The sequence below is a fragment of the Aotus nancymaae genome, unplaced genomic scaffold (assembly GCF_030222135.1).
Source record: "Aotus nancymaae isolate 86718 unplaced genomic scaffold, 86718_ANA_hifiasm-v0.15.2.pri h1tg000046l, whole genome shotgun sequence".
NCBI classification, from domain to species: Eukaryota; Metazoa; Chordata; class Mammalia; order Primates; family Aotidae; genus Aotus; species Aotus nancymaae.
In genome coordinates this window covers 11,941,194-11,953,352 of record NW_026988460.1, presented here as the reverse complement: position 1 = coordinate 11,953,352, position 12,159 = coordinate 11,941,194, and the positions used below count along the sequence as shown (strand labels likewise).

The following is a 12,159-nucleotide window of genomic DNA, read 5'->3' as shown; positions in this document are numbered from 1 at the left end:
AAGTTTGGGTATAGTATTTCCATCTCCATTTTTTTTTGGTGTTACTGTGTTGAAAATTTCCTACACTATGACATCCAAAATTCAAAGAATTACAAGATTTATTAAATACTGAGATTTTCCCTTACTCTGAGAGTACATGAGTCTATGGTTATTTACAAAAGTTAATCCAGCAAGATTTGTCATTACTAAAAAATATAGATATAAGACTTGAATTAAACCAAAAGAAATAAATGCTTTGATTCTGTCACAGTCACTCACATATATTATTCTCTTATTATTCTGCACACCTAAGAATATTTAAAAGACTATCTCAAGAGACATTCACAAACAAAATAATCCTGGAATCCTGCACATACATAATACTTAGAAAATTCATTTCTCAAATAATAAAAATGCCACCAAATGGCAATAATAAATTAAGGACTAGATATTGGGTATATTTGATGTTGAGTTCCTGGAGAGGATTTTGCTAATGAGAATATTCTACTGTGTCACTGCCAGCAGAATTCATAATTATGAAACCTTTGACTAATGCCAAAATGCACTGCTATATGAGTTGGGATTTCATACAAGGAAATATATAATCACATGCAAATACATAAACCCTTAAAAATGTAGCTGAACATCAACCCTCAAAGGTGACTATACTCAAATGTATGCCAACTGCTCTTTTCTATGGATTTTATTTTCAAATTGTAATTTCTAAATTTCACTTTCATATATTCATGGACTTTTCTTAAATGGTTAAATGGTGGTCTTAAGAGATGTTTATTTATTTTTTAAATATTCTGAACCGGAAATAGCAAAGGTGGGTAACAATTTGTCCCCATTTTTTTTTGCCATTATTGCAGTTAATTTATAATTTTTCCACTCTGTGAAATAAAAAACAATTAGAGAATTATAGGATTAATTGACTACTGAGTTTTTTTCCAACTCTGACTTTTATGGTTAAAGTACTTTTCTTATTGACTACTAAATTACTGGCAGTTCAATTGCTTGCTTATACACAGTCTATTTAAAATGTGTGTGTGTGTAAATCTGTTGTTTACATAAATTTATACATGTGTCAGTCTCAGTGTGTGAATTTATTCGTGCATAAAGCAAGCATCATATAGTCAAATTATCATATAATCAAAGTATCTCAATCCTTATCAAAGTAGAAGAATACCTATTCTCACTTAGATTTACAGTTTATTCTACAAACAAAATTATTTCTAAAATGTGAAAAAGAGTAAAGATCATGTAACAAATTAAAATCTAGTTTCTAAAATGAAACTGCTATAAAAGCTTTTTGGTATAATAGTACACAAACTTAAAGTAACATTTGCAGCATTATATAATTGCTACTTACAAGCAAACTGAAGCTTTGCTTCCCTGCTAACAATTGTTCCAAACGAATTTGTTGCTGTGCACTGGTACGTTCCAGCATCTTGGGTTTTATTGGGGTTATTGATCAACAAGCTGCCTTCAACAACACTGTAGCGGAAATCCATACCAATGTCAACATCTGTTCCATTTAACTTCCACCTATAGTATAAAAACGCGAGTAGATAAACTCTTGTCATATTAATCGATATTTCTGAATTGTCTAAAATATAGAAAAACTATAAATAGCATAAAAAATCATTTGTGACTTTTTTTAAAAAGCACAATTAAAAAGTTAGAAATGCTCTACCCAGCAACAGTAATATCTTAAGTGCTTATGGAAAGACCATGTCTTTTAAAGTAAACAATGATATTAAAATTTTAACAACTGTTTTTATCACTACTTATGATGCTACAAACACTTCACTTTTTTTAGGGGGTGCACAGATTTCCATAGCACCTTGTGCAACTTTCTTCAAATTGGGCTCCTCAGCAAAAGTCCTTCTAGTTTGCAGTCATTCTTTAAATAGGTCTATACAGATGACAGCATATACTATTTCCAGGTAGGTTGCTGAGTGATGACATTGCAGCAGAGTTGCTTTGATTTGGTCCTTAATATGACTGCAATGGCTGGCTGCAAAGCAGAGGAACTCTAATGATCTTAAGCTGCTGTGGGGACCAAACCTGCCCTAAGCATGGATCACTTTGAAGATCTTCACCACTGGTACACAAACATCAATCAACCATCCCAGCAAACTGCAGATTAGGCCATTAGATAATCGGGGCAGAGAGGTTTTTTTTTTTTTTTTTTTTTGTCCTTCTGTTTATTTATGTGGATCACCTATGTATGTGACTAGAGTATTTAGCCCAGTAAACTAGTTTTAGTGGGACTCACACATTTTAACAGCAAAGTTTTGGTAATAAGGTCCATGTTTTTATTTTTGTTTAATTTTACAACCAATGAAATTCCAAAGAGTGACAGCTTATCTTGACCAATCTCCTTTCAGAAGTAATTTAAATACTTAGGAACTTTTTGCAGTAATACAACTCAGTGACTATCTTATTTTTTTACTCCCATAAATCTTACACAGAATATCAACTAATGAAAATAGCAAAGTAGGAGTTTGGGAATTACTAACAGTATCACAATAGCATTAGAATGTTAAAAATTAATGAAATACAGCAGCACAAAGAAAATTGATCCAAATCCATAATGGGAGTAAAGAATGAGAGCCATTAATCTTATCTTCCTTAAATAGTAAGAATCACCATTTAAATATTTGTGTGTGTGCACATGCACATTCATTGTGTATCATCTTATAGCATTCTGGGTACTATGGTTGTCTGTATATAATATAAAAGGATTTAAATTTTAAAAATGTAGGTGAGTTAGTTTCAAGATTTTGGATGTCTGGTATCAACAGAGGCAAATATAGAGAAGTGTAATCCCTTCTTTAGGTCAAGACCTCTGTCCCACTTCAAAGCCAATTTGTTTTTCTTTTTTTTTTTTCTTTTTTCTTTTTTTTTGAGATGGAGTCTCGCTCTGTTGTCAGGCTGGAGTGCAGTTGCACGATCTCGGCTCACTGCAACTTCCGCCTCCCGGGTTCCAGCAATTCTCCCGCCTCAGCCTCCCGTGTAGCTGGGACTAGAGGCGCGCGCCACAACACCCAGTTAATTTTTGTATTTTTTAGTAGAGACGGGGTTTCACCAGGTTGGCCAGGATTGTCTCAATCTCTTGACCTCGTGACCCACCTGCCTCGGCCTCCCAAAGTGGTGGGATTACAGGCATGAGCCACTGCGCCCGGCCTCAAAGCCAATTTTCAATGACACCTCTTCCAATGAAGTCTTCCTTGGTATTTCTAGTCAAAATTAACAAAAGATGACAGTGTGGTGACGCATGCCTGTAATCTCAGCACTTTGGAAGACCAAAGCAGACAGAGCTCTTGAGCCCAGGAGTTTGAGACTAGCTTGGGCAACATGGCACAACCCTGTCTTCACACACAATACAAAATTTAGCCTGGTGTGGTGGTGCATGCCTGCTTGTAGTCCCAACTACCCGGGAAGCTGAGGTGGGAGGTTCACTTGAGCCTGGGAGATTGAGGCTGCAGTGAGCTAAGACCACACCACTGCAACTGCACTACAGCTTGGGCAACAGAGCGAGATCTCACCTCAAAACAAAAACAACAAAAATTAACCAAAGCTTTGCCCAACCTTCTACAGAATTCTCCATGCTCCTTTACATAGGAATTCCGTGTTTACTGTAATTTGCCTAAATCACCTTTGTATTCTCACTTTAGCCATCTAAAATCTAACACTCTCATTGTGCTCCATAAATGCCTGTTGAATTTAATTGACTAAATATTTTACTTATTTGCTAGGTATTTTAGCTTTGAACATTCACAATTTATGAAGCATTCCAGCACACTGACACACAGCAACATATGTTTATTCATGTCTTTGAAATGTAAAAATTTAGAAGCAAGAGAGGTAAGAAAGGTAGACCAGGAACATGATATAGAAATATAAGGTAACTTTATGTGTTTGTGTGTAAGAAGATTGAGATTAGAAACTGATTAGGTTGTATTCCAGCAGCTCTATATGCACATGAATCTCTAGAACTGACTGTCTGCCCAGACATTTTTTTTTTTGAGTCAGCTGAACACGTCTTGGCCATAACTCTTACTTCAAATGATAGTAGAGCAATTTAGTATGACAAATCTAAGAACTCAAAGAGGAAATTGCAATATAATGTGAGCTGCAAGCAGAGTGTGGAATTTAGGAGTAGGACCATGTGAGTCTTTTTAGAAAAGTGGTTGTGGGCATAATGAGAGCTCCTCTGTAGGTTCGTCTACACTAGTCATCTCAACCAAAATGCTGTGCAGAAAGTCCATTAATCTACTTTATCGCCTGCTTTTACATACAAATAGCAAAGGAAAAGGGATTATTTAGAAAATAAAGTGCTTTCTCTGAAATGCAGTTGAGTCTCTATTATGAAGCACTATACCAAGTTTTATTGCAGTGCAGTCACTGTTCATTCCAATTGAATGTGGATTGCACTGAATGTCTTATCTCATTGTTTACTGAAACACTCTTAAAAAATTCACAATTTATTTTCAATGTTTGAGAAATCTTTTAAGTGTTAGTAATATAGAGGCAATGCTCATTTGGAGCAAACAGAGATTTTCCCAAGGGACAAGATAAATTTGTGAGTCTCATAAGGTGATTTCTGAATCACTTAAGGAAGCACGAATCCACTCTCTCCAGAGAGTGGAGTTGTGCACAACCAAACACCGATGCTGTGAAGCTCTGGAGGGTAAAATGTTGTGACTTTGCTGGGAAGGTATCTATAGGATTCGTGTAGCAAAATCCTCTTTCTTTGTTGATGGTTTCAACTTGGCACTAAGGGAAAGGAAGGACATTTATGACTTGGAATTGGTTTTCTGCAAACCTCACAGCAAAAGTACTCTGACCAAGTACGTGAATGTTTCTTTATCTGGAAAGGAATGCTGAGTGCATTAAGTAATGTCATATGTCCTTAGGGAAGTTTAATACAAGGAAAGTTGCCACAAGTTAAAACTTCTTACATTTTTCTGGGTCTGGGTCAATCCTTTCAAAATTGAGGGGCAGGAAACAATGAAAAGAGAAGGCTCAGTTGAGGGAATAAACACAAAGAAGAGAGGTCAGTTGCAGTGTCTGAGGGGGAAACCTAGTGCTGAAGATCCCCATGGAGACTCACTTTGGAATTTCTCCTACTTGTTCTTCCGCCTCAAAGTCAGCCTGAAGACTGAAAAAGTTCAGCCAGAAAGGTGTCTGAAAATACCTGATCTCTCCATTCTTCCTCTTGCGCTTTCTTTCAACAAGAGGAATTTTTTAGCTCCCAGGTACCAGTCTGCTATTGTTACAGAGAAACTGCCAAAGGTATAAAGGCAAGAAGTACACTGTAATAAATTGCTTGTGCATTTGATTAAAAAGTTTTGTTCTCAGTGTTTCCTGGCAATCTAAAAACATAATAGGTTTCTGTTTCACTGCTTGTTTTAAATAACAAGGCAAGCTCCTTTATCTAGAAACACAATGTTACAAAAGCAATGTTAATTAAAGGTCACAGTTTGGGGAAAAACAAAGCATCAACTTGCCAAATTCTGCTGCAAAATTTGTTTTCAGTTATGGCTAACATCTGAACTTACACTTGGCTATGTAAGGAAAACAGGGACCAGTTAACTCATTTATGTTATCTAAGAGCATTTGCTTCCTACATTCTTTACTACATTAAGTATTTAAAAATCTTTGATTTAGCCTTGGGTTTAATATATTCTAGGGAATAACTTCATTCTGGCTTGCTCAAGACATTGCTGGGTTTACACCTGCTGTCCTAGAATAATTATGAACAGCGGCCTTCCTCTTTAAAAAGTGCCCTTAGTTGGGAGGCCGAGGCGGGTGGATCACGAGGTCAAGAGATCGAGACCATCCTGGTCAACATGGTGAAACCCCGTCTCTACTAATACAAAAAATTAGCTGGGCACAGTGGTGCGTGCCTGTAATCCCAGCTACTCAGGAGGCTGAGGCAGGAGAATTGCCTGAACCCAGGAAGCGGAGATTGCGGTGAGCCGAGATCGCGCCATTGCGCTCCAGCCTGGGTATCAAGAGCGAAACTCCGTCTCAAAAAAAAAAAAAAAAGTGCCCTTAGATGATAAATTATATGTTCACTCTAATTATAAGGTCCATTAGAGGGTTGTTGTTTCCTTACTTTCTGGAATGTACTTATTTTCCTTATCCATGTGATGAGAAACCATTCGCCCTCCAAATAGATGAAAAGATCTCCTTTTCTATGAAGGCTTCAGTGACATTTACACTCCCCATCCTGAATTAGACTTTCTTTCCTCCAGGGCACCCTAGAACTTGGTCATTCTTTACTTGTATTTACATCATAGCACTCCAACTACATCCACATCTAGGCAGTCCTCAAATTAACAGTACTGGTAGAACATGTTGTAGAGTTGATTAACCTTTGAATACTTAGACCTAGCATGGTGCCTGGTGCATTGCAGCTGCTTAATATAGAGGTTTAAATACTTTGTCTAGATGACATATTTTTCAAAATCCTAATATATGGCCTAGTTCAAAGAAGAGCTACGAAGGTTGAATCTTGGACGGAAATTCTGTTATTTTTCTATCTCTGGTAATCTTTAAGCCAATCCCATGTGCCCTGGAATTCAGTTTGAAAAACACTGGTGAGGTATGAATGATGAATAATGAATATGTTTGATGAATGAATGGGAAAGTGAGCACATAAAGTAAATTCTAAAATAATATCCACTGTACGAATATTGCCATCCTTTAACTTGCACTGAATGTTCTTTACCCTCTGCCTATTTGAAAATTACTGATCTCAGTTCAGATCCCATTTCTCCCTACCTGATGACTGTAATCTCTCCTAAACTGTAACATATATATTTCCTTGGTTTTTACACATAACATTAGCTATTGGTTGTTAGCCTAAAGTTTTCAATTATCAAATTTAAATAGAGGCATAATATTTATGAGATGTATGTAAGTTATAAAAAAATCACAAAGCAATGAAAATCAGTGTTTAAAAGGGATATTATCACTTTAGAAGTCTGCTGTATCTACTTTGATTATAACCACTCCCTCTTAATGATTAATTATAATCTTTAATTTTGCCTTTTCATTCCTGTGATATTCTTTATAATTTTATCATGTATGTTATTATCCTTTGAAAGCTTTCAGAGTATGACACCCCAAAATATGCTGCTCTGGCATATTAACTTTTATTATTTTTTATAGGCTGGATCTTGTGGTCTGTCACCCAAGATGGAACGTAGTGCAATCACAGCTCACTGCAGCCTAGAACTCCTGGACTCAAGCGATCTTCCCTCTTCAACCTCCTGAGTAGCTGCAACTACAGGTGTGCACCATTATGCCCGACTAATTTTTAAATTATTTTTGTAGAGATGGGGGTCTCACTGTGTTGCCCAGATTCATCTCTAACTCCTGGCCTCAAGCCATCCTCCTGCCTCAGCCTCCCAAAGTGTTGGGATTACAGGTGTGAGCCACTGTGCTCAGACTATATTGACTAAAGGCACTTGGAAAACAGCAGATACAAGACTGCCACTTTCACCTTCATTCTTTTTCTAAAAGGCAAGAAATGAAATCCCCATGCCAGAGATGCCCTTTCTATTTTAGAAGGAAAGTAACATTCTTATCATCAAGGACAGGAAGTTGAGACAGAGGAAACTTTGTCTAGACCTTGGTCAAATATTTTCTTCTAGCTCCCCACATAACTTAGTTACTTTTTCACAATGTATTACTCTTTGTCCAACTCAGTATATAAATGTGCAATGAAAACCACGTTTCTGGGTTTTCATTTTCTTATGATGGATTCCTTGCCACGTAAAACTTGTACTAAATAAATTAGTATAGTTTTATCCTTTTGATCTGCTTTATGTAAATTTAATTCTCAGGATCAGCTGAAAAATCCTGAGAGGAGAGGTAAAGTTTTGCTTCCTCTATATCTTGAACAATCACTCCATCTCAACCACTTTCAAACTTTATCAGTATGAAATTACACACTATGTATTTGGCTGTGAACTGGTTTACTCAAAATTATGTTCTTGAGATCCACCCATGTTGTTGCAGCTGTCACTCATTTGTTTTTACTGCTGCATGAGGTTACCTTGTATGAACATAGCAGGTTACGTGTATTTGTGAATATGCTATGAACATCATTATGTACACTGGATCACAGAGTCTATGCATCTTTAGCTTTACTAAGGAGTGCTTGTTTTTGTTGTTGTTGTTTGTTTTGTTTTTTTACAGTGGATTTTACCAATTTACATTGCTACCAGCAGTGTTCAATCAAGGGTTCTCTTTGCTCTACATCTTCATCAACAAACTGTCAGTCTTTTAAATTTGTCAATCTGGTAGTTTTGAAAGAGTATGTTGTTGCAGTTTTAATTATATATTTCTGTTTACTCATGATATTGACAATCTTTTTATCTTTACTGAATTTTTGGTTTTCATTTTCTTAGAAGTACTTGTTGAAGTGTTTTGCTGTTTCCACTGGGTTGTTTTTTACATTCAGTTTGTGAAAATTCTTTAAATGGTCTGGTATTAAACCCTCCCCAATAACAAATACATTTAAAAATCTTCTTCAAGTTTAAAGCTTGTAATTTTGCTTATTTCAGTATATTCTACTGAACGTAAGTTTTAAATATTAATACAGTATTTTCTTTTATAAGTTGTACTTTTTCTGTCATATTTAGGAAATATCTTCCTTCTCCAAAGTCATAAATATGTATACCTATTTGCTTTTAAAAGTATTGCAAATTTTCCATTTAGGTCTTTTATACAGTTGGAATTGATTTTTGTATATGCTGTGCAGTTGGGGTCAAATTTTATTTCTTTAAACATATAGACAATCCATTGTCTAGTACATCTTTTAAAAATTTGATTGTAATGTTGTCATGAATTTTAACTTCTCTTTTTTTTTATTTTCACAAGATAGTATTCTTTTTATTATTCTGTGCGATAATTTGTTTTGTGGAATTACTAACATTTACCATTTGCTTTACTTATCATTTACTCTTGTAGCTCAGCTCTTCTGAAATCTGGAATCATTTTTTTATGCTGCCTCAAGTACGTCTCCTAGTGAAGGTCTGCTGGAGTCAGACTTTGGTTGCTGTCTGCCTAAAAATGAAAGTATTTTGTTTTCGTTTTAAAAAAGTATTTAGGCTATATCTATAAATTTGACAGTTTCTCTCAGTATACTGAAGATTCTTTCTTCTGTCTCCTGCTGTTTTGTTGCTATTGAGAAGTCAGCTGCCAGATCCCTTTGAATGTTATCTGTATTACAACTTTGGCTACTTTTATGATCATCTGTTTGACTTGGTGTTCTACTATTTCACTATTCTAGATGTGACTTCATTTTTATTTATACTGCTTGAAGTGCATTGGGCTTCCTAGAGCTATAGTTTGAAAGTTTTAATTAGTTTGGAACATTCTTAGCCTGCTCTTTAAATAATGCTTGTGCCTCAGTCTTTCTTGTTGTTTCTTCTGGAATCCTGATTGGATGTTTTTTCTCTTTCTTTTTAAAGTACTCTGCTTCCCCTCGTCTCTTTCTGCTGCCTCTGGAGGATTTCTTCAGACCTATCTTGCAGTTTACAAACTCTCTTTTCAGTTGTATCTCATCTGCTACTAGAACCACTAGGGTTTAATGTTTGAAATACAAAATTAGCTGTGCTTTACAGTCTCTTTGGAAGTCAAGCTTATTTCTTGTTCACATTTACTCTAAAGATGTAGCCCTCGTATCCCAGGTTTATTCTGGGAGATGTTCTCATGTTGGATTCTCCTGTGGGTTGCCGAGACTTTGTCTTGTGATCTTTGTTCTTTTGAGGCCACGGAAACCAAAGCTCAATTCATATTTGTAGTTTATTAACATGAAAATTGACTTTAATATTCAGCTTACTTCTTGGGTTCGAAACCCACTTACTTTTGGACTTCTGACATTTCTCACTTTGCTGCCAGTATACTAATATAGTTTAAAATGTGTTTTTTTAGCTAAATATATGTGATTAGGAATTGTTAATGTCTTGAATAAGGAAGTCAATCAGGATATTTAATTCCCAGTACTACGAAAAACAGAGGTTAGATACTTAACTTCTCATGAAACAATCATCTCCTTAGACTTTCAGGATATTCTCTGATGCCTGTCTAAAAGCTCTTTATGGGCTGGGCATGGTAGCTCATGCCTGTAATCTTAGCACTTTGAGAGGCCTGGGCAGGCAGATCACTTGAGGTCAGGAATTCAAGATCAGTTTGGCCAACATGGTGAAACCCCGTCTCTACTGAAAATAGCAAAATTAGCTGGCATGTGCCTATAATCCCAGATACTCTGGAGGCTAAGGTGCGAGAATCCTTTGAACCCGGGAGGCAGAGGTTGCAGTGAACTGAGATTGAGCCACTGCACTCTAACCTGGGTGACAGAGGAGACCCTGTCTCAAAAAATAAAAATACAGCCAGGTGCAGTGGCTCATGCTTGTAATCCAGCACTTTGGGAGAGCGAGGCGAGTAAATCTCTTGAGGTCAGGAGTTCGAGACCAGCCTGGCGAACAGTAGCTGGGATTACAGGCATGCACCACCATGTGCAGCTAATTTTTGTATTTTTAGTAGAGAAGGAATTTTGCCATATAACATGGCTGCACATGGTGGCCCATGCCTGTAATCCCAGCTACTCAGGAGGCTGAGGCAAGAGAATCACTTGAACCTGGGAGGCGGAGGTTGCAGTTAGCAGAGGTTGCACACTACACTCCTGCCTGGGCACTGAAAGAGCACGAATCCATCTCTAAATAAATAAATAAAAATTAATTAATTAATTAATGCTCTTTATGTAGCCAGTATTGTATAAGTATTTGTTGATTTTAATAACGGAAACTATATGCATGGAAACACATGCTTTTAAATCAACAAACCTGATATGAGGTTTTGGATTTCCTTTAACTTCACAATTGAGCTTCACTTTTTTCTCCTCAGAATCCAAAGGAAACATTACAGGACTTGGTTCTTGAATAAAAATCGGGCCATGCAGTGTGGAGTCATCTGAAACGAGAAGAGAAAATGTGCAAAATGAAGAATACCTTCCAAATAGGAAAAACAATAGGAAACAACAACATAAAGAAAATAATAGAAATAAATTAACAAAAAATAGTGAGGCATAACAGGCTCTGTGTCAGCTTCTGAAAAAAAAATTCCCATTCAAAGTTAATCTATGGATTAGAATGAAGTGAAAACATGTGCTCCCTTATTTCACATTGGTCACATATTTTACTAACGACTTTCAGGTACAGGCTGCTAGACGTCTCCCTTTCTCTCCTCTATGTATTGTTCTGCTTGTCTTTAGCCTAACCCTTCACTTTGTGTGTCCTGTGTCCCTTTTGTGCTGCTGTCATTGTGGATGGCTGTCTACTGTCATAAAGCTAACATTTTTTTCCGTGCTGTAATGAGATGATATAATTAGAAAGAAGCAAAGATGATACGGTAAATAAGTCAATAATGAGTAATAGCTCTGTATTGCTAATATACACAACAGTTTCTTAAAATGACTATGTAGGCAAATAAAGAACAACCTACAGTCTTTATTCTCAAATTATCTGCAGTGAAGAACTAAGTTCTTTGCTTTCCCAACGTCTCATGAAGCCATATATGGTCTACCTTGCATAAATATCACATAGCTGGTACCACACATGACTGAGCAACACCCAAACTGGTCTACAACAGGTGCAATGATTTGAGTCCACTGATAATGTGCTTGGATGGTGAAGCCATGTCAAACAGCCATGCATTTCTAAGTGCTTTCTCTCAACAAGAGAAACTGGATGCATGAGACTTACTTTGCCATGGAGCAGTAGCAAAGTTCAAAGACAAGAATGATCCACAAACCATATCTTAAGTGGCAGTGTAGGGTACACATGCTTCTAGACTATACATACAATATTGTTCAAAATTCATTTCACCACTTACGCCCATGAAAGTGATTTTCATTTTTCAAAGTCAAGTTCAAATTCTTTTTCCTAGAAGACTCTTCTAGACCCTCATCTTTTTCCTTTAACCACTTAATTAAAAAATATATTTCCCAAGACATTTATCTTTTTCTACTAAGTGCATTTGATAGAAAGTACACTTTCTTTTCCCTTGTTTGGATTATAAGCTCTCTGACACCTTGCTGTATCGTACCTATTTTTGCATCTCTTGTGGTAACAAGTACAGTGGTAGATAGACACA

General features: G+C 36.4%; 1 protein-coding gene across 9 annotated transcripts in view; it reads right to left on the bottom strand.

Annotated features, from left to right (window-relative positions):
* LOC105728198 (contactin-4) overlaps positions 1 to 12,159 on the bottom strand; it is a 973,166-nt gene that overhangs the window by 321,478 nt on the left and 639,529 nt on the right. For all 9 annotated transcript variants that reach the window (XM_064361938.1, XM_064361945.1, XM_064361939.1 and 6 more), the window contains 2 exons: positions 10,851 to 10,977; positions 1,352 to 1,527 (listed from right to left, as the gene is read on the bottom strand). In XM_064361938.1, the coding sequence (XP_064218008.1) occupies positions 1,352 to 1,527; positions 10,851 to 10,977 (303 nt within the window). The remainder of the gene's footprint in view (positions 1 to 1,351; positions 1,528 to 10,850; positions 10,978 to 12,159) is intronic.